The 19596-nt window shown below is 49.9% G+C and overlaps 2 protein-coding genes across 2 annotated transcripts; both read right to left on the reverse strand.

Annotated features, from left to right (window-relative positions):
• Window positions 1-77: 77 nt before the first annotated feature.
• hsd3b1 (hydroxy-delta-5-steroid dehydrogenase, 3 beta- and steroid delta-isomerase 1) lies at window positions 78-5647 on the reverse strand. The gene is made up of 3 exons (XM_006639356.3): window positions 5263-5647; window positions 3774-3938; window positions 78-2367 (listed from the first exon to the last, which is right to left on the reverse strand). Exons 1-3 carry the CDS (start codon window positions 5411-5413, stop codon window positions 1568-1570), a joined length of 1116 nt encoding a protein of 371 aa, XP_006639419.2. The 5' UTR covers window positions 5414-5647; the 3' UTR covers window positions 78-1567.
• Window positions 5648-8080: 2433 nt separating this feature from the next.
• Window positions 8081-19554, reverse strand: LOC102685767 (kelch-like protein 9). Its single transcript, XM_015364472.2, has 8 exons — window positions 16898-19554; window positions 16210-16265; window positions 14675-14816; window positions 13675-13807; window positions 12757-12953; window positions 11526-12321; window positions 10547-10660; window positions 8081-8932 (listed from the first exon to the last, which is right to left on the reverse strand). Exons 2-8 carry the CDS (start codon window positions 16212-16214, stop codon window positions 8442-8444), a joined length of 1878 nt encoding a protein of 625 aa, XP_015219958.2. The 5' UTR covers window positions 16215-16265; window positions 16898-19554; the 3' UTR covers window positions 8081-8441.
• Window positions 19555-19596: the final 42 nt, after the last annotated feature.

Raw genomic sequence — 19596 nt, forward strand, 5'->3', positions numbered from 1 at the left:
GCACTGACAAAGGTCACATGTCTAGAATATTTGCAAACAACTTGGTGGATAAGAAATAGATAGGCAACATCTGATGTTTGAAAAACTATTTATTTATTAAGCAAAGGTAAAAAGACAACACACAAGCTGTTGCAGACTTATATATAATCATACAATCCCTAGAGACGAATCCTCCAAGCTGTTACTAAAAAGTGACAAAAATCAGTTCCTGTTCGGGGATGACCCCCAAATGATCCCAAATGAGAATGACCGATTTTGCCTGGTGGGTTTGAAATGGAAATGAAATACTTCCACAAACAGGACAGGTAGGGCTTTGTTTCCTTCAGAGCCGAGTTCTGTACGCAAGAGGTTTCTGTTCATCAGCAAGGAGGCCCGACCAGTTGTCCTGGTGCTGAAGGCTCTCCTCTCCCTGCTTCTCGCTTGTGTTGGCCGCTCTCCCGCACTCAGGGGGCGTCGAGGTGGCGGTGTGCGCGGATCTGGGGGAATCTGTGGCCTCACCACGCAACCTCAGAAAATCTCACCCCCCTCTGATTGATAAAGACACGTTATTACGCGGCCTCTAGTACAACTAATAATAACAACAAGAAGGGCAACGGTGAGAGGAGAGAGCAGGGCCCTGTGTCAGTGACAGAACTGCAGAGGAACAAGCAGAGGTAAGATAAAGAAGGAGAGAAGCCCGGTGTTCTGGCTGGCTGTTGCTCGTCATGTCTGTCATGCCGATTTTCTTCTTGATGACTTTTATGCGTGACATTAACCTCCGCAGCAGCAGCACCAGCCACGCTAATAGTCATGATAGGGTTCTGTTTTGGAGTACTTTTAGGACTGAGTGTGATTAAGCGATCGTTAACGGGGAGCACAATAAAACAAGCAGCCTGCGCCAACCTCTGTCCCAGCAGTCCGGCCAAGCCCCCGAGAGGCCGGAGAAGCAGAGCCACGTGAGCCGAGAGTTGTACTGGGGATGCCGGCGGGTGACGCCCCTCTCTGAGGAAGAAGGAAGAAGCCGGGGAGCTGCTGTGAGGGTGGAGATGGGAAGGCGGCAATCGTGCGGAAAGAAACACTCGAGCAGGAGGCCCGACTCGCCAAACTAATGGTATTTCTACACAGGCAGGAGGGACTGGGCTAGATCAGAGTGGGACATCCTCCTGATCCTTTGTTTTACACTTCATCCAGTGTGCGTATATAATCAGCACACACACACACAGACACACAGACACACACACAGACACACACAGGGGATATTTTAAAGACATGGAAAGAAACCAGAGCACAGGGCTGTGGAGGAGAGCACAGACGCCCCACGCTGAGAGGGTCCCGGGCTGGAGTTGAACCCAGGACCCCAGGAGTCGTGAGGCAACGACCCCGACCTCCACTCCACCATGGCGGAGCTGGCGATGAAGGAGAAGAGGAGGAAGAAGACGACGAAGACCCCCTTATCTGGCCGCGTAATTGACATTTGAAGGGACGATTTCTTTTGCTAACGGTTAATGGAGACAGCGAGGAGCGGTGATCGGGCCCCGCCCTTTTACCCTACTTTCACACCCTCTTCCTCACCGGCGCGGTGCGGGGACTAGGGCTGGCGGCGCTCCTCCACCCGCCGGCGGCACTTGGGCAGCAGGCCCGCCAGCCAGTCCGTGGTGCGGGCCCTGGCCTCCTCCCAGCAGTAGCGGGGGCTGTAGCCCAGGTCCCGCTGGGCCTTGCCGTAGGTGAAGGTGAACGGGGTGTTCAGCATGGTGAGCAGCTGCCGGTTCAAGGGGGGGGTGAACTTCACGAAGGGGCTCAGCAGCGCCTGGGCCACCTCCAGCAGGAAGGAGAGGAAGAAGAGCAGGGGGAGAGGCAGGGGCAGCCTCTCCCGCAGCCTGAACCCCAGCGGCTTCATGACCGCGAGGTTGAAATCCGAGTAGCTGAGGTGCGGGGTGTCGTCGGAGATGAAGTAGAAGTTGCCCTGGACCGCCCCTCTCCTGCGGGGGTCCCGCAGGGCCCTGGCCGCCAGGACGTGGGCCCAGGCCACGTTCCCCACGTACACGGGGTTCACGGCGGCCTCCTTCCTCGAGGTGCGCGTCAGCACGTCCCCGTTCCGCGCGCCCTCTTCCAGGTGGCCCGCGAGGAATCGGCAGCCCTCGCCGTAGATGTACATGGGCCGCAGCGCGCAGGTGGCGATCTGGCCGCCGCTGGCCTGCAGGGTCAGCTGCTCCGCCTGGAACTTGGTCCGGCTGTAGGGGAACCTGAGGCAGCGTGGGTAACGCGTGTCCTCGCTGCCGTTGCGGATGGGGTCTCCGCGGGGATTGGGGCCCATCACCTCGATGCTGCTGGTGTAGACGAAGGAGCTCACATTCTCCTGGATGCAGGCTTCTAACAGCAGCTGGGTGCCTGGGGAGAAGAAGCCCCATTTGCACGCTGCACGAGTGTCGCAGTAGCAACTGCAGTAAATACACGTAACGCATTCCTTTTCTTGGATCTGTTCCTCTCGAGTCCGGTTACGTGTATCAGTGTATGGGGATGTATGTAAGTAAAGACAGAAGGGCCTGCAGCACTAGCTCTTTCTCTGTCCCTGTCGGAAACGTCATGCCTATTTCCCACACCGGTCCCCCTGCACAGTTCCAGGCCTGCTCGCTCACGGTGTCTGCAGGGCTTCATTCCACAGCTGCTCTTCATGAGCTAATGGAGCTGACCTGCTTATCTGGGCATCTCTCACACTTCTCAGTGCTGAAAAGGCTCTTCAATACCCCATAGGAAGTGTCCCAGATCACAGCGCTGCTGTTTTCCAGGAGCTCAGAGTGCTTGCAATGGCCTTCCCCGGACTCTATGAAAGATAAATTCTTTGACTCACTTCAGATCTGAACGTAAAACTCTCCTTTTTACCGGGGTCTGTGTCTGATTGCCCTACATTCCATCCGCCTCGGTCCAGATTTCCAATATCAAGAAACCTCGAGGTAGCAAGACACCCTGCTTCTCCCTCTGAGCTGCTGAGAGGAACTAACCTGGAGTTATGACAATACCCACCTCCTTTGGCCCACATGTCAATCTTATCTCTTAAAGCCGGTACCACTTGCGCCTAACGAGTGAAAACCACAATAACCAACCATCATACACTCACAGCAATTTACAAGGACTCATTCTCTACAGTCCTCAATACAGGCATCTGTCCCTCTTAGTACTCATCTGTGTACTGTATATTCAGGGTCTACATGTAGTAACTGTTTCAAGATATTAAAGAGACTGTACAGTAGAGGAAAATTCCATCGGTTTTCTTTACCTGCCACTAGGTGGCGCTGTCGTGGATTAGGATTAGGCTAACAACACTTGCCTGCAATCGGTCAAGGCCACAAGGCCCGGTGTGCAGGTGCTGTTTTGTTTGAAACTCAAGTAGGAATGAAATTTACAGCGACGTTTCATCAGGCGTCAGAGTTTAAAACACCAGTGTGACGGATATTGAGGTTCTTTTCTTTTTCTCTTAGGTCTACTGGCAGATGTATATTTCTGGGAACACAGGTTTAGTCTGTTTTTACAACACGTGATTGAGAGGGTGATGGTCTGGAAGCAAACAGGGATAATAATAAATGTCTGTAATATATGCCTATTTACGGGCTCTGTGAGGATTCCATTCACAGGAGACAATGGGGATCGAAGTACTTCAGCAGTTTGAAGTGAGGACCCTCGGTGTTTAGTGCTCTGTCCAGGAGTAATTCATGGTTATACGGTATGCCCACTGCCCCTGCGAGCGTGGCGATACGGCGTGTGACGCCCATGTCCTCCCTGCCCCTGGTAGGCCTCACCTTTCACATTCACCGCGTGCAGCTCGCTCTCCGACACGAGTCCCGTGACGTCGATGACCGAGGCCGTGTGGACCACCAGAGTGGCGCCCCGGCAGGCTCCCTTCAGCGCCTCGGGGTCCCTGATGTCCCCCCGGAGCACCGTCACTTTGGTTCGGTCCCGAGAGGCTGCAAGGCAACGTGGGCCGTCAGACATCGGGGCCTTCGGGGCCGGTTAACCGATGCGGGCGCTGTTGGCGGCGGACTGTTTAACTGCCGATAACCCCCCTCCCTTGTGCGATGGCGTGGTGACGTGTTACTCATGCACGCTATTCTTTTGTAGCTCTCTCGGGTTCACGTGGGTGTGCGCCCTCGCCGCTGCCACTTCACGTCGGCCCCCAGCCTCTGGGGACTCGAACCCGGGCCTCCAGCGTCGCCCAACAGGGATCCCGCCAGCTGAGCTAAAGGGAGATCTCCCCTCAGCCCGGCGGCTGCGGCCCCTGCGATCCACAGGGAGGGGCAGTGGCAAGCCGGCTCGCACAGCCTGCAATGTCTGCCGTGTGCGGTACACTTTTTTTAATATCCAGTGAGGCAATTTTACAAATGCAGTGCAGAGTCCTTAATCTTATTTTGTCTGCCGACTTCAGCCACTGCCTAGAGGCTGGAAGGAGAAATAAAATCTGCTCATTCCATGTCCAAAATATGTTTTTTTTATTTTTTTTCTGAAAACATTGTACTACGTCTTCATAACTGTAAATGTTTGGTAAGTTTCTCAATAGTTTTCTTCGTGAAATTGTAAACATTACCAAAGCCTGTTGTATTTCTAATAAAGATTAAAGAACATTTTATGGCTAAACAGCAAAGTAATACTAAACATCATCATCTATTTTATATGAACATGTAGAAGTGAATTCAACAAATAAAAGTAAACAAGGAAATACAATATCTCAGCTGAGATTGGGACAGGAACATATCAAGCAATATTATGCAGATTATATATTTAAGTTAAAAATGACAGCAAATACAATGTACTCTCTAGGTACTGTACATGTCATTAATCCATGTTTGTATAGGAAAATATTTACATCCCACAAGAAACATTTTTGTTTTGAGCTTTGTGTAAAAAAACACACCCCTGATGGAATGAATACTAATATCGGACACAATGAGCAATCCTGATCACATCGCTAAGTTTCTGATAACATGTGTTTAATCCTTTTATTAATATCTATTTGTGAAGGCAGCTCAGAGACCAAATCAAAACCCAGTTGCCCACAATCTGAGAATGGAAGCCTTGAAATTACAACTTTAATTAACGGGGTAGTAGCGAATTGAAAGTGGTTCACAGCTTTTTCTGTGGCTTTAGTTGGAATTTACTCAGTTTTCATGAAGAAAAGAAACTGCAACATGATAACACTTTAGAAAAAAAGATATTTATGTGCTCCTTATATTTGGAAACGGCTGAATAGCAACAAAAACTTTACTTTAGCTAATGTGAGGCAGCTAACATTACCTTCCAAAGCCTGAATGAACTCGGGTCTGATGTTCCTGTCAAAGAGACGAAGCTCGGCGAGTTCTTCCTCCTCCAAAAGGAGCTTTGCAATTCTCTCCCCCAGGAACCCACAGGCTCCGGTAATGAGGCACACTTCGTTAGCAAGAGACATGGCTGTTCGGAGAAGAGGTGGCTTTCAGCACGCAGCTCGGCTGTCTGGTGACAAGTGACATGTGGAACTGGTTCTAGGGGTGTTATATGCCCTGATGCCTACCGATACCAGCTCCCCCGCTGACCTTGTGAAAACATTCTGCCAGAGCTTTATCTCAAGGCTAGGCTGACAGAAGACGTTTATTTTTTTCTCAGTTACACAACTACAGGCAAAGGTGCAAGAAAACACAGTACATCCTTATTTTTGTAACACAGCTGAGATTTAGAGGCCATGGGTCATTGCAGTTTGAGGTCTCTTCCCTCCTGCTGTGGGAGGGTGGAGTGACTCGTAACGACTGGCGCGTTCAGTCACGCTGGAAGGACAGCACATGCGCTGGCATAGTGGTGATCCACCACTAACTTCTAACGAGACCCCACAGAAACGAAACGTTATCGAGTTTATCAGAGAGGGCTCAATTTGGAATAAAAACTGCTTTCTCTTCAGGGAAAATGCAGAGATTGTAAGATGCTGTAATGCAGTTGCTGCTTCTTTCAGATCTGCTCTGTATGAGGCCAAGAATAAGCTCAAAGGGCACGGGTCTGACGATTGACTACGGTGTGTTTGTGTGTGTGTGTCTGTGTGTGTCTGTGTGTGTGTTTAAACAGGTGGTGGAATGTTTAATGACTTCAGATCAGCAAGATATTTTCATGCATTGATATAAATGAGGTAATGAAGCAGGTGCTCTGGCTGTGTTTTCTTCTACACATCTGGGTCCTATTTGAAGAGACATTGTTTCTTGAAATCCCTTGATGTCAGTGTTTCTGCTCACTGTGGCTTCACATCTTTTAAACTGCAACTTTTAGTCTTTCGCTTCAGAGCTAGGTCGTTTTTCGTAGTTTCTCCGAATTTAATTCACTGACCAATTTGTCTTACCTGTTTGCTTCAGCAGCAGTGGCTGTGCTCTAGGCTAGAGGCACAACAGAGAGCAGAGGAGAGTGATGAAGGAAGGTGACAGAGGAGGTTAGACAAAGGCACATCCTCTGGTCCTACGTGTTGGTCGATAACAATGGCAGGTGCTTGTCGAAGCAGAGGCAGAGCTTAATAGAGCTGGCTGCCCCGTATGTGACCTGTCCCAGCCTGAGGAGCAGGCGGTTCCATAATAACATAACAGTTCATCATTACGTGTTACATGATGTCCCTAAACGTCCAGTAATATGTTTTTGCTGTACTGTTAATTGTGTCTGCTTTGACAGCACTGTAATCCACTGGTCACCCCAATACAACGATAAAAGCACTTTGAATTTTGAACTTTGAATTGTCTAAGAACTGATTTTTCTCTCATATCTGTGTTCTTCTAAATAGTTCCAGAACAACAGAATATGATTATTGTGAGCATCCATCCGTTTATCCATCCATTCCTTTTAAAATCCACTTTTATTATAAAAAGTGGATTTTAGGTGAGGCTGGGGGAGACAGTCTCACCTGGGAATCAACAGGCGCAAGGCAGGATACGTCCCGAATGGGAAGCCAGTCCATCACAGGACACACACAGACACAGACTCTCCCAACCAGGGCCAGTTCTCCCAGAAGCCAATTAACCCACCAGTGTCTCTTTGGACTGGGGGTAGCAAACCCACACAAACAGCAGGTAGGATATACACTGCAGGCAGCAGGTAATACCCCAGGAACTGAGCCCAGGGCCCTATTGCTCTGAGACAGCAGTGCTGACCCCTGTGCCACCCTGTGGCCCTGAGCACAAGCCATTTGTAGGTATTTAAAGCTGAATCATGTATAGAATCTACTTGCTGGGATGGGCCCCGGCTCCTTCCCTCCCTGGCAGATTCTGCTAAATTATTCTGACAGTCAGCGTTTCTGGGAACGCGAGCTGAAGGCCAGTGCTGTTACGCTGCAGTCGTGCGCGGAAACTCAGAGGAGATCTGTGAGCGCTCACTGGAGCATTCAGGCCTCCGCCCCTGCCTGTTCACTCGCACTTCCTCCAGGCTGACGGTTTCCTCGAAACGAGGGTGCGGAGATGTGCTTTCATGGAACTTTTCTCTTCTTGTCTGTACTGACCTTGGGCTCTGCACGCCAGTGTGATTTAATGCCGTGTCCAGCCTCTTGTTTTTGCATCATGTCAAGGCTGCCTCAGATAACTAATGACGCGCAGGTTTCTGTTGGCCTCATGTCCAGCCAAACTCTGGCGCCTGCAAAGATGCCAAATGCAGGCTGAGGGCTGGGGGCTGTCAATCGATCGCCCAGGTTTTAAAAACAAGAATAAACGTGCTTTTCAAATCCAGAGTGCAAAGCTAGTCGGCATGAACCACCAGAGACTGAATTTTAAGCCTGAAAACTCCTATTTTTTATTTGATGTATTTTTAGTGCACTGAAACTGTTTATTGAGAGTGAAATTTGTTTTGTGTTATTCGATTTTGATTTTATTTGAGTTATTTGTTTTATTTCATTTTGTGTTGTTAGCACAGTTCAGGTGTCACAAAAATGTTAAGGCCAAAATAACAGTGCACACTTATTCAGCATTTTGGAAAAAAATGAAACAGAGCAATTTCAAGTAGAAACACAATACGTACTGTATGACTTCCGGTGTACTTGATAGGTTTTTATATAACTTTTATTCTGCCTTTTGCAAAACATTAAATATTACAGATCAGAGTAAAGGACATCAAACGTTGCTACTTCGTCATCAGTATTTTATTGTGAAAACACAGAAAAGATAACGACTTGGCATTATCCATGCTCAAAAAAAGAAATGGAAAAATAGACTCTTTCAAATACAAGTACGGTTATTTGCATTCATCCCGAGAGAACTACTCTTTTGCATGCTGGCCTGAACAAGTTTTCCGCCTGTCAAGAAGCGGAGCTCTGGGCTGAATTGTTTAGGGCACGCCGTGAAGAGCAGGAGTCTACATTCGGAGCGGTCCGGACAATTTAACAGCAGGAGGCTGGTGAGGTGTCTGGGCTGTGGAGAGAGAGAGAGAGATCTCTCGTGGATCTGGAAGCAAGCCCAGCGGGTGCCCGTGGGTGCCCGGGGGTCTCAGCTCTTGGGCGAGAGCGGACACTCCTGTATCTGCGACTCGACAGAGCCCTCTGGGGGGTGGACGGTCAGGGAGCAGGCCCGGATCCCCCCGAGGGGCTCCAGCACGTCGAAGACCTTCCTCCACTCGTCCCTCTGGGGGCTGTAGCACTGGACCATCTCCAGCATGCAGCGGCTGTTCCAGGAGTAGCCCCCGACCACGTAGATCTCGCCCCGGAACACCGCCACGCCCACGTCGCTCTGCCCGCGCAGCATGGGCGCCATGGCCGTCCACTGGTCCGTGCCGGGCTCGTAGTACTCGCAGCTCAGCACGTCTTCGTAGTCGTTGGCGCCGCGGAAGTGGTTCCCCCCGATGACGTAGAGCCGGTCTTCGATGGCGCACATGCAGTGCAGCCCCCGGATGGTGGACATGTCGGCTCGGCGGCTCCAGCTGTCCGTGTCGGGGTCGTAGCAAGTCAGCTCCTTCTGGAAGGTGTCGCGCGTGATGCCCCCTGCAGGGCGGGCACAGAAACACTCAGCACCCGCCCCACGAGAGCTGACTGGGACACTAGCTGTCAGCCCTCCCCCCGGGGCAGAGCGATGAAGAACGTTGCACTGACCACAGGATCACGACTGTTGCTCAGGGCCTCCTGTGAGCGTGGGTGTCAATGTAACATTTTGGAACGCAGAGTTAGCGGGAAATTTCATTCAGATGAAAAGCAGGAAGCGAGTAGAAGGCAGTACTGAGCAGGCAGCAGCAGCAGGAGCGCAGAAGCTGTTTCTGAGGAGGCTGAAAGCAGTTGGTGAAATCGGGTGTGTGTGTCTCAAGAGTCCTGTCTTTAGACTACACCTCGACATCTCTTGCTGATAAAGGTGAGAGAGGCTGTGATAGATTTCTTTTTGATGCTGGTCATGGTGTTGGTAATCTACTGACATTCAATTTTTAAGGTTTCTAGTTTAAGTGCCACTTCTGAGGTGTCTCATTCCTGTTCCAAATCATTTGATTAGGGGCTGTAGAAAACATCCCACACCGAGGACGTCCCACGTGGGAATCCTGCCCTGTTTTGCAAGCTGCCCCAGCGGCCTGTGGTCACTGTTACAGTCGTGCCTGTAGCTGCAGTGCAATTGTGCAACGGCGTAGTAAATGAGTACAAACACACATCTGAGCTGACAGGAGAGGAAGTGGTATCAGAGTGAAAGAGAACGCCTGTGAAGACCAGGGCTGCTCTCCGCCTGCTCTGGTCCTCTGCTCTGAATTCTGTGTTCTGTGATCAGTGGTCAGTGTAGCTGCTCGCCATACAGGAGGGAACTTACTGTACACAGTGCGGATGCAACACCCACTCTGGTTGTGAGACCACTGAAGGATTCCAGTAGCAATGATAAGAAACATCACTGTGTTACTTTAAAGATAAAGACTGAAACGTGGTATGAAAATGTCACAGTTCCTGAATAAACCACACAGATAACGCTCAATATGTAAATTGACGTGTTCTGTTAGCTGTTTTTAGATTAGATGGGTGAGAGAACTAATCCACTAATATTCAGCGCCCTAAACGGGTATCTTCTTCACGGTTCAGTGCTCCCACTTAATTTCTACCCTGTTTGCGGCTCTCAGTATTCCGAATCCAACCAAAAAAAAAACATTCGGAATCCTGTATTTTTAAATAGAAGCATTAAGAATGTTGAGCAAAAAAATAATTTTGAGAAAAAATATAATCGAGGTTTTAGAGACTTCTTGACCAGCAGTGAATTTTATTGAAAAGAAAAATCTCTGAGCAATAACACGAAAGTCCTGTGGATAGAACGTATTAGTATTAATGCAAAAACTGAACTGCAATGTGACAACAGACCCTCAGAAGCCCATCCAGTTGTTTCCTGAAGGAAGCCAGGGTATTGGTTTCAACATCATGGCTGGGTGGCTCCATGTAAACCTGTTCCTCCTTTTCTCAGATTTTAAATGCCCTCGACTGGCCAGGGTACAGTATATCATTGTTATCTGGACCTTTTCATAACCTGTATGCCCCAAACTATACCGTCACTGCAAAATCAGACAGACCGCAGCATCATGTGCATTTGAAATTGGGATGGTATAAATAAAAGGGAAACCTCGACTCACGGTTACTCACCTGAGATGTACATCAGCTCCCCATGAACCGTTCCTGCGTGTCCATAGTGTGGCTCTGCCATTGGTGACACAAAACTCCACTCGTTTTTACAGAGGTCGTAGCATTCCACGCTCGCTGTTAGAAGACAGAGGGTTTTTAACACCTTCAGTGTTAAGCTTTATAAGGTTTTGACAGGCATGAAGATCAGGTCACCTGCTCTAATAGTAATGTTTAGCAGAAGAAATACGTTAATAACGGATAGTTTTAGAAAATACTTAAGCAGCTGAGTGACTGCTGCTTGTACTTCGGTACAGCTACCGTTTTACTGCTAATGCATTGAGATATTAGGCTTCAAAGTACTGGAAACACAGTGATTGTAATGATGTTTAGATTTGCAAGCAATCTTCCCTCCCACGTTTGAGAGACTGCTTGGCTAAGGAATGTCTCACTGGCGTACTAGAGAGATGCACAAGAAGAGCCCTTAAAGCCGTGACAAAAAAGTGTCAAACAGGGCGGTGGGCTAAGCCCCGTGTCTACAAACGCTTTTAAAATTAAATTGCGACCAATTCTCATTTTTCAGCGACCAATTAAGTATTTTCAGTTTCACACCTACAGTAGGAGATTACTATGATGTTTTTTTTTCATAAATGGCAAGAAAGTCAGCCTGTTGTGCAAACTGCTTAACTCCAAACCTCCAAAACAGTTTTTCACCGAGATGACTGCAACCTCTGTCTCTTCGTTGTTGATATACAGTACAGTATATAGCACCGTAACACTGCCTGCTGTTTAAATCTTCAGACATGGGAAGCGCTAGTGATGCCCTCCATTGCCCCAGACATGTCTTTGACTGTGTTGAGGCACATTGACATTAGACTTCTGTTTGTTAATGGGTCCATGTTGTGTCGATGTATTGTGTGTTGTGTCATGTCTGTACCTGCCTGCAAAGCAAACTTCCCATCTGGGACAATAAAGGGAAGGAAGGAAAATGCGCAGGTCTCACCTATCTCTCCTGTCGCGTTCCTCCCCCCCACAGCGTAGAGTTTGCCTTTCAGGGCGCTCACATGGAAGAAGGTCCTCTTCTCATTCAGGGGGGCAACTTGCAGCCACCTGTTGAAACGGGGGTCGTACCTGTAGACGCTGTCGACCGCCGTCTTGCCCTTGGTGTCATAGTTGCTCTGGCCGCCCACGATGTAGAGGAAGTTCCCAATTACGGCGATCCCGTGCTGGTACCTGGGCACGTCCATAGGCATGAGGGCCTTCCAGGACTGGGTGCCCTCGTCGTACAGGCGAAGCTCCCTGCTGACCACCAGCTGCTGCCGCATCACCCCCCCAAGGGTGACCAGGTGGCTGGCGTCCGAGCGGATGCGCGTCCTCTCCGACTGCATGATGGGCTGCATGCACGGCATCATCTGGTAGTTGCTGGCCTCCAGCAGGAGCCTGACGCAGTCCGTGTCGGCCCGCAGCAGCTCGTCCCCCTGCGAGATCTGCAGGAGCTCGTTGGGGCTCATGAGGGGGAACCTGACGTTCCTCATCAGGCTGTAGGTGTGCGCCTTGCGGGCGTCGTCGTGCTTGAGCCAGGCGCAGGCGGCATGGTACAGCTCCATCTCACTCAGGCCCTTCAGGCTGTCGCTGGCCAGCGCGTAGGCCATGCTCTCCTCAGAGAGCTGCAGGTGCCTGCTGGACTTCACGAGGGTCAAGAAGTTCCTTTGCACAAATTCGTTGACGTAGGCCTGCACTTCCTCCAGGTGGAAGTCGCTCGCGATTCGCCCCACTTCCACACAGTTTTCTATGGTGACCTGCAGGTACAGTACGTGCACACGCACACTTCGTTCAGCACCCGGAGGCAGCCTGAACTGTTCTGGCGGCCATCAGGCCAGTGCGTCAGCGAGGTGAGAGGGGGGAGCGTGCAGGGCTGATCGAGCAAAGGTGAATTACGCGCTGCAAAAGAGGAGTGAGGAAAAACTGTGCACGAGAGAAGGAGCAGAGATATGAGAAAAAGAGGTGGGACAGGGCAAGCAGAAGAGAAGAGGCCACGAGAACAGTCACAGAGAGTTACAGAGAGGAGGCCGCTGGCACATCTTGCCTGTTAGGCAGCTGCCGAAAAAGGCTCCGCAGTCAGCGAGTGAGATGTGTGGTTGGCGCAACGCAGCACAGCAGTAGTTGGGAATGAAAGCAGGTTCGAGAGTTCTGGCTGGCAGCAGGTCACTTTCACCCATAGTGCTTTCCCTCACCTCGCTGCTGAGGAGCTCCTTGCAGAAGCCCAGAACCGGCATCACCTGCAAGAAGCTCGCGGCCTCCAAGGTGTCCTGGAGGTTGTCCATGTGGAGGGTCACCCTGGCCGTGTAGATGAAGTCGATGATGTTCTTCAGACCTACTCTGCTGAGCCCGTGAAGCTTAATGGTCTTCAGTTCCTGCTCCTTCATTCCTCCTTTGGGTGAAACCGAAAGAGGACCCTGCAGTCAAAAGCTCTCGAACGAGCATTGAAAAGCACAGGCGAAAGCAATTTTTTTTTGGTGTTGTTTGTTTTTGACGCTGGTGACCACACAAAACACTCTCATCATCAGGTCTCGATTTTTGTGTGACAATATTAAGAATAAATAACTGAGCAGCTCTTTGTGGACAGAGATGAATGGTATATATTAGGGAAATTTGATCTTTTTAGAGAAACATAAAAATATACCAACATATTTTGATAATAACATTTGTATACTTTAATATTCATATATACTATTATTATATGTACATTAGTAGAGCATAGCTAAAATGTAAATCTGGCAGATGCATAAACAATTACTGTATGCAATTAAAATTAAGAGCGATGTAACAAAAATATAAAATGTGATTGCTTAAGTGTGGAACGTTGAAGCATATGGCAGAAATCTCAGTTTTTACTGATATTGCATTATTACACAAAATGCTGATCTGCCTAAAATGTCCTGCAATTCAGAACAACATACTGCAAGATAGATAGATAATACTTTATTAATCCCATAGGGAACAACCTGCCTCGCTGTTCTAATAAAAAGAATGGAAAGCTTATTCTCAGTGCGGGGATGCCATGTGACAAGGAGTTTGTCAGGGAGAGTATGACAGAGGAACGTTTAATAGTGAAGCCACTGGTGTGTCATGAATAATAAAGCCACACGTACCTGTGAACATGGCCTTGAAGTAGTCACTGGAGGAAGCCATGATTATTCGGTGGACTGGGAAGGGTTCCTCTCCATCCCCAGGCACCAGAGCCACGTCGCAGAGCATCCTGCAGGAGCGGAACCGGTCGAACCCCTAGCAGGAACGAAAAGGAAGCAGAGAGCATATGGATTAAGCAGAAGAGGACATAGGAACTTCCTGGAAGTGGCTGTTAGCCGAGTAAGGTTTCGTGGAGCCCGGACTGTCTACTAGTGTGGATACTACAGTGACACGGACGTAGGTGTGCTCACGAAAGTTGTGTTTCAGAGGAAAAGATTAATATGACGCAAAAGTAACGGATTTCAGCTTTTGTTAACGGGTTTCGTGTGGCCTACATGCTCAGGCTCGTTGAAACAATGTTAGCTGCGATTCAGGTGGGCGTGTGCACTGGGGCCAGCAGGTGGTCGTGAGCACTGGGGCCAGCGGGTGGGGTTGAGCACTGGCGCCAGCGGGCGGGCGTGTGCACTGGGGCCAGTGTGAGCACTGGGGCCAGCGGGTGGGGGTGAGCATTGTGCCAGTGTGAGCACTGGGGCCAGCGGGCGGGCTTGAGCACTGGGGCCAGTGTGAGCACTGGGGCCAGCGGGCGGGCTTGAGCACTGGGGCCAGTGTGAGCACTGGGGCCAGCGGGCGGGCGTGAGCACTGGGGCCAGTGTGAGCACTGGGGCCAGCGGGCGGGCTTGAGCACTGGGGCCAGTGTGAGCACTGGGGCCAGCGGGCGGGCGTGAGCACTGGGGCCAGTGTGAGCACTGGGGCCAGCGGGCGGGCTTGAGCACTGGGGCCAGTGTGAGCACTGGGGCCAGCGGGCGGGCTTGAGCACTGGGGCCAGCGGGCGGGCTTGAGCACTGGGGCCAGTGTGAGCACTGGGGCCAGCGGGCGGGCTTGAGCACTGGGGCCAGTGTGAGCACTGGGGCCGGCGGGCGGGCGAGAGAATGCTCCATCCCTGTGACCGGACTCAAGGCGCACCTGGAGGATGGCAGAGCCGTGGGCACTGCAGGTGAACACTCTGGTGCTGGGCTTCCTGGGAACAAGGGGCTTGTCCTTCGGAAGGCCTCTTCCGAGCATCCGGGAAAGCTTCCGGCACAGCATCTGCTCTTCATCGCTGCTCCTGGACACAGGAGACACCGGTCACTGAGACGGGTAAGACACCGGTCACTCGGACACAGAAGACACTGCTCACTCGGACACAGGAGACACTGGTCACTCAGACGCGTGAGACACTGGTCACTCAGACGCGTGAGACACCGGTCACTCAGATGCATGAGACACTGGTGACTTGGACACATGAGACACCGGTCACTCGGACACGTGAGACACCAGTCACTCAGACACTGGAGACACTAGTCACTCAGATGCGTGAGACACCGGTCACTCGGACACGGGAGACACCGGTCAGTCAGATGCATGAGACACCGGTCAGTCAGATGCATGAGACACCGGTCAGTCAGATGCGGGAGACACCGGTCAGTCAGATGTGGGAGACACCGACAATCGACTCCGACGGTCACTTGGATGGGGGAGACGCTGGTCACTCAGATGCGGCTCAGGGCCAGACAGTGCCGCTCTCTTGGTAGTCGATATTTCCAGGCCTTTCTAGGAAGGACCTTGGATACTCGTGCAAAGTCCTCCAGCGTCATCTATACCGTCTGGTCTCAGCAGGGGTGACGCCACTCCTGCAGCACGTGAACGAGCGGAGCCAAACGATGAGGCTGTCGCAGACACACGCATTCACTCAGTCGAAGATCGTAAAGATTCGGATCCTTTATTGGAATTTCCGATCCATATCGAATGACACAAGCAATCAATCAATTTAGTGTTCTTAAAATGCCCTGTGGCAGGTATGGAGAATAACGTGCAGACTGAAAACGAGGGGGGGACAGGCGACTTTATCCCGAAACTCTTAGGTTTCCAACAGGCATCCCTCTGCTGTAAACGAAATCTGAGGTTCTAAGAGGTGTTCAGAGGGTTTCAGAAAGTGCATTTCAGCTGCCATTTCACTCTCCTGCTAGCTGCCACTGATGAGGCCTTCTCTGCCATTAAAGGAGGGATGTCAGGAAACTCCACTGCACTTTCTAGAACACAGCTAGCAGCTGGCGGCTGGTGAATACTGCATATCATCTTCATCAGCTGAAGCAACGACAGTTTGTGTAAAAGTTTTCTAAGAATTTCCAATGCGCCCAAACCTAGCGCGATGTGCTTTGAGTTCCCCTGGTTTGGAGTTTTGAATCCTGTGGATTGTCAACATTTCCCTCATGATTGTCTTTTGAGTTTTTTAACCAAGAAATGCTTTTGCATTTTCGCCTTTTAAGAGCTGTTTTGCAGTGTGTTGCAGCCAAAGTGTACGATGGGGAGGTCTTGGATCTTGACTGTTTTTTAAACACTTGTAAACTGGGGCTAATACGTAGTTAGAATAAATTCAGAAGTGTTGCTCGTTTAACCTTTGTGGTAGAGCATGTAAAAATAATGATTCACTGTACGAAAGTTACATACACATTACTTACCGCATCTTTTGTGATTTTTAAAATTAGTTCTTCAAGCCACTCCTTAATCGCTGCTCCTAGAAGAAAAAAAAATGACATGGCAATATTTTGAAGGAATTCTGTCCTGTAATGAGTGCCATAAATAATACAAATAATCTTGAGACAATTAAATAAAAATGTATACATAAAGTGTGCGGTTCAGAATCGGGTAGTGGATTATTATTGACTTATCTAATTAATTTAACTATCGAAAACAAGCTCTTGAAAAAATATGAATTTCCTGTACTCTTATAGCATGCTTCTAGTCCCGATATTAAACAGGAGTCCACTGGAGCGATATATACAGTATGAGATATCGCTATTATCACATATATTTAATTTAGAGTTGTGTTCATGTATGAGATTTCTGTAAAAAAAATCTCCTTCTCCTTCTTCATTACATGTGACAAAACTCTGAACAAAGAGGCTTCCGCATTAAGCCGCAGCTCAATACCAGACAAACGTCCATTTTAGAAGCCATTTTTCATGTCACTTTTTCAGGTAATTCTCTGGGCTGATGTTAAATCTCCCGATGATTGCAAAAACATTTTTCTTCTTCCCCTAGATCACACCCAATATCACGGTGTTGTGTCATTTTTCTGCCCCACGAAACTAGCTGCAGAGATCGACGCACTGAGCTGCGAGGAAGCCAAGATGAAAGTGCACTTACCTTTAGAAATGATTTTAGAAAATGTTTCAGCAGCAAAGCTGTTCAAGGTACACTTGCGAGCCCCAGTTTCATACTGTTTTTCTTCCTCCAGCTACGCTACATGTCATCGACACAAATCATGCTTAGCAAAACCATGAAGCTAACCACAGCCCCATATAGTCACACTTCCTGTTCTTATTTCGCTTTCGCATTTGGTACCTCAAACATCTTCATGCAGTCCATCCGCTTCCAGACTGCAATTCTTGTCGATACAGTTACATAGAACGGGAGTTTTTTAGACATTTTTCAATAGGGAGAATTATCACTACAGGCATGTTTTGGTAATAATGACAATGGAAAGTGGCATTGTGTTTGACATACAGTAAGATGTGTACACTAAGAGTTATTTGTGTATTTGGTGCTGGAGGTGTACAGAGACAAGAAGAGATTTTTAATGCAGAACTTAGGGCTGTGTCAGGGCTGTGACCCCTAAATGCAGGAGCTGCTTCTGAACTTTGCAGCCAACGACACCACCTAGAATTTTCTAAGGTTGCAGGACACTTTTTTCCCTGCAACAGGTTCTTGATATCTTCCAGAGCTGCCACTACACCCACAGACCACATCAGACAGTTATCCGACATAGGTGAAGTTTTATTCCTCTTGCATCTGCAGTCAAGAGTCGTGACCTCTGTTGGATCAGGACAGCACACACTCAAAACTTATCCCCAAGAGACACACACACTCAGGAAACACATGAACCCTCATGAACCCCAGTCACCCTAAACCCAGTGTCCCAGATAAGCAGTCCGGCGCTGGGGCTCTACAGAAACAGCTCGGGTTGGTGACCTGGCTCGCCTCCTTCAGCCACAGCAAAGAATCTCCGGGAGTCCTCGGTGGTCTTAGGCATCCTTTCGAGTTCTGGCCAATCCCCCCTAAATAACGGGTCCCTGATGCTCCCCCTTTTGTCAGTGTAGAAAAGGAGAAAGATGATGCCGGAGCCTTCCTCTACTGCGAGCCTGCCCCTGGTGCTCAGGTTCTCTCCCGTGTCCAGAGGCGCAGTCTGTGCCCCAGCGAGTTCCCCTCTGTGCTGTCCTGAGTGCGTCCCTGGGCTGGGTTCAGGGCTCGTCATGCGCTCTCTTGGGTGTGGGCGGAGCTAACGGCTTGGGGCTAATTAACGAGCTGGTCATTTGCAGATGGCCAGGTGTAACGATGCGTTGTCCTTCCGCCTCCTGTTCCAGAGCGGTCTGAGGTCCAGTTAGAACCGTGTTCAGGGATTGACGAGCGTCTGAGCGAGGAGGAGCTTTGGCCAATGGAAAGCTCAAGGAACAGGGAAAGACGAACGTGCCGCCCTTGGGGAGACACTGGCCCCTCTCTGCGCACTTCAGGCCAGCTCAGTCCCTGACACCTGTTGACCCCACGCCTATTTTCTCACGCTGTGTTCCTCAGAGGCCGACTACTGGGAGACTTTGTATTGCAAGCAGTTAGTTCTTTCTAAAGCCAGTCTTAGGAACGGATGGCTACATCAGAACACGGCCACCCTGGGAAAGGCCCAGGTTGGCCGGTGTCACGGAGGCCTGGCTGTACACCGCTCTCTCGTTTCCTCAGGTTCCTGACGGAGCGTCGCTAACCTGCTCTTTCTGTCCCAGGCTGGACCCCCTCCTATCCCTGGTCCCGGTGGAGCCCGCACTGCAGCTGCTGGTGTTCGCTCCAGCCCAACCCTTTACTTCATCAGAGCCGCAGCTGAGCTCGGCGAAGGCGGGACGAGAGAGTGGTGTAACGGTGAGTAAGAAAAAGGTAAAGTCGTGCGTTCAGATCCTCACTGGGACTGGTTTGGGTAAATACTTTTATCAGTTGATCCAGTATAACACCTTGCTGGAAAAAGAGGAGTAGATGTGAATTATTTTAGGTAAAAGTATCACCCTCATAAATACAAAGGCTGGTGTTCTGACTAGCGCTAGCGTCTTGCTGGACATCCACCCACCCACCCATCCGTTTTCTAACCTCTTCATCCCATTGGGGGCCATGAGGGAGACGGAGCCTATCCCAGCAAGCACTGGGCACAAGGCGGGCTACACCCTGGACGACACCTGTCCATCACAGGGCAGATACAGACACAGACACGCTCACACCAGGGCCAGTTTCCCCAGAAGCCAATTAACCCACCAGTGTGTCTTTTGACTGTGGGAGGAAACCAGAGCACCCGGAGGAGACCCATGTGAACACAGGAGAACATGCAGACTCCACTCAGCTGGAAGGACCGAATGACTTTATTACGTGTGGCTGATGGATAATTAACAAAAAGCCGCTTTGTCTGTTTAATTCAACCTCAATTATTATGTTAAATTCAAAAAATAAATGTACAAAAATGACCCAGAAGAAGTTGTCTTTCTGTGTTGTGCAGGCAGTGCACTGTAATGGCATTTCCCACCCGTTACAGAAATAGCTGGTGAGACTGAACTCCCTCCGGCAAGCTCGCTCTCCGAGGACCACTGCTTAAAGAGATCAGAGCCCATGGTTGGACAAAGCACCGGCTGCTGTTTAAAGCTGAAGGGATTCTATCAAAGTTTAGGCAAAGGAGAACCCAGATAGGCCAGTAGCTTACGGACAACACGAGGGCAGGACAGTGCCTTTATTACACCAGGGCTGGTCAGGCTTCTGCCCTGCCTATGGACTCCTGACCCATTTAGACTCTTACTCTTTCAGTGCCTTTATATGTCTTC

Source organism: Lepisosteus oculatus, chromosome 15 (genome assembly GCF_040954835.1).
Source record: "Lepisosteus oculatus isolate fLepOcu1 chromosome 15, fLepOcu1.hap2, whole genome shotgun sequence".
Taxonomy (NCBI): Eukaryota; Metazoa; Chordata; class Actinopteri; order Semionotiformes; family Lepisosteidae; genus Lepisosteus; species Lepisosteus oculatus.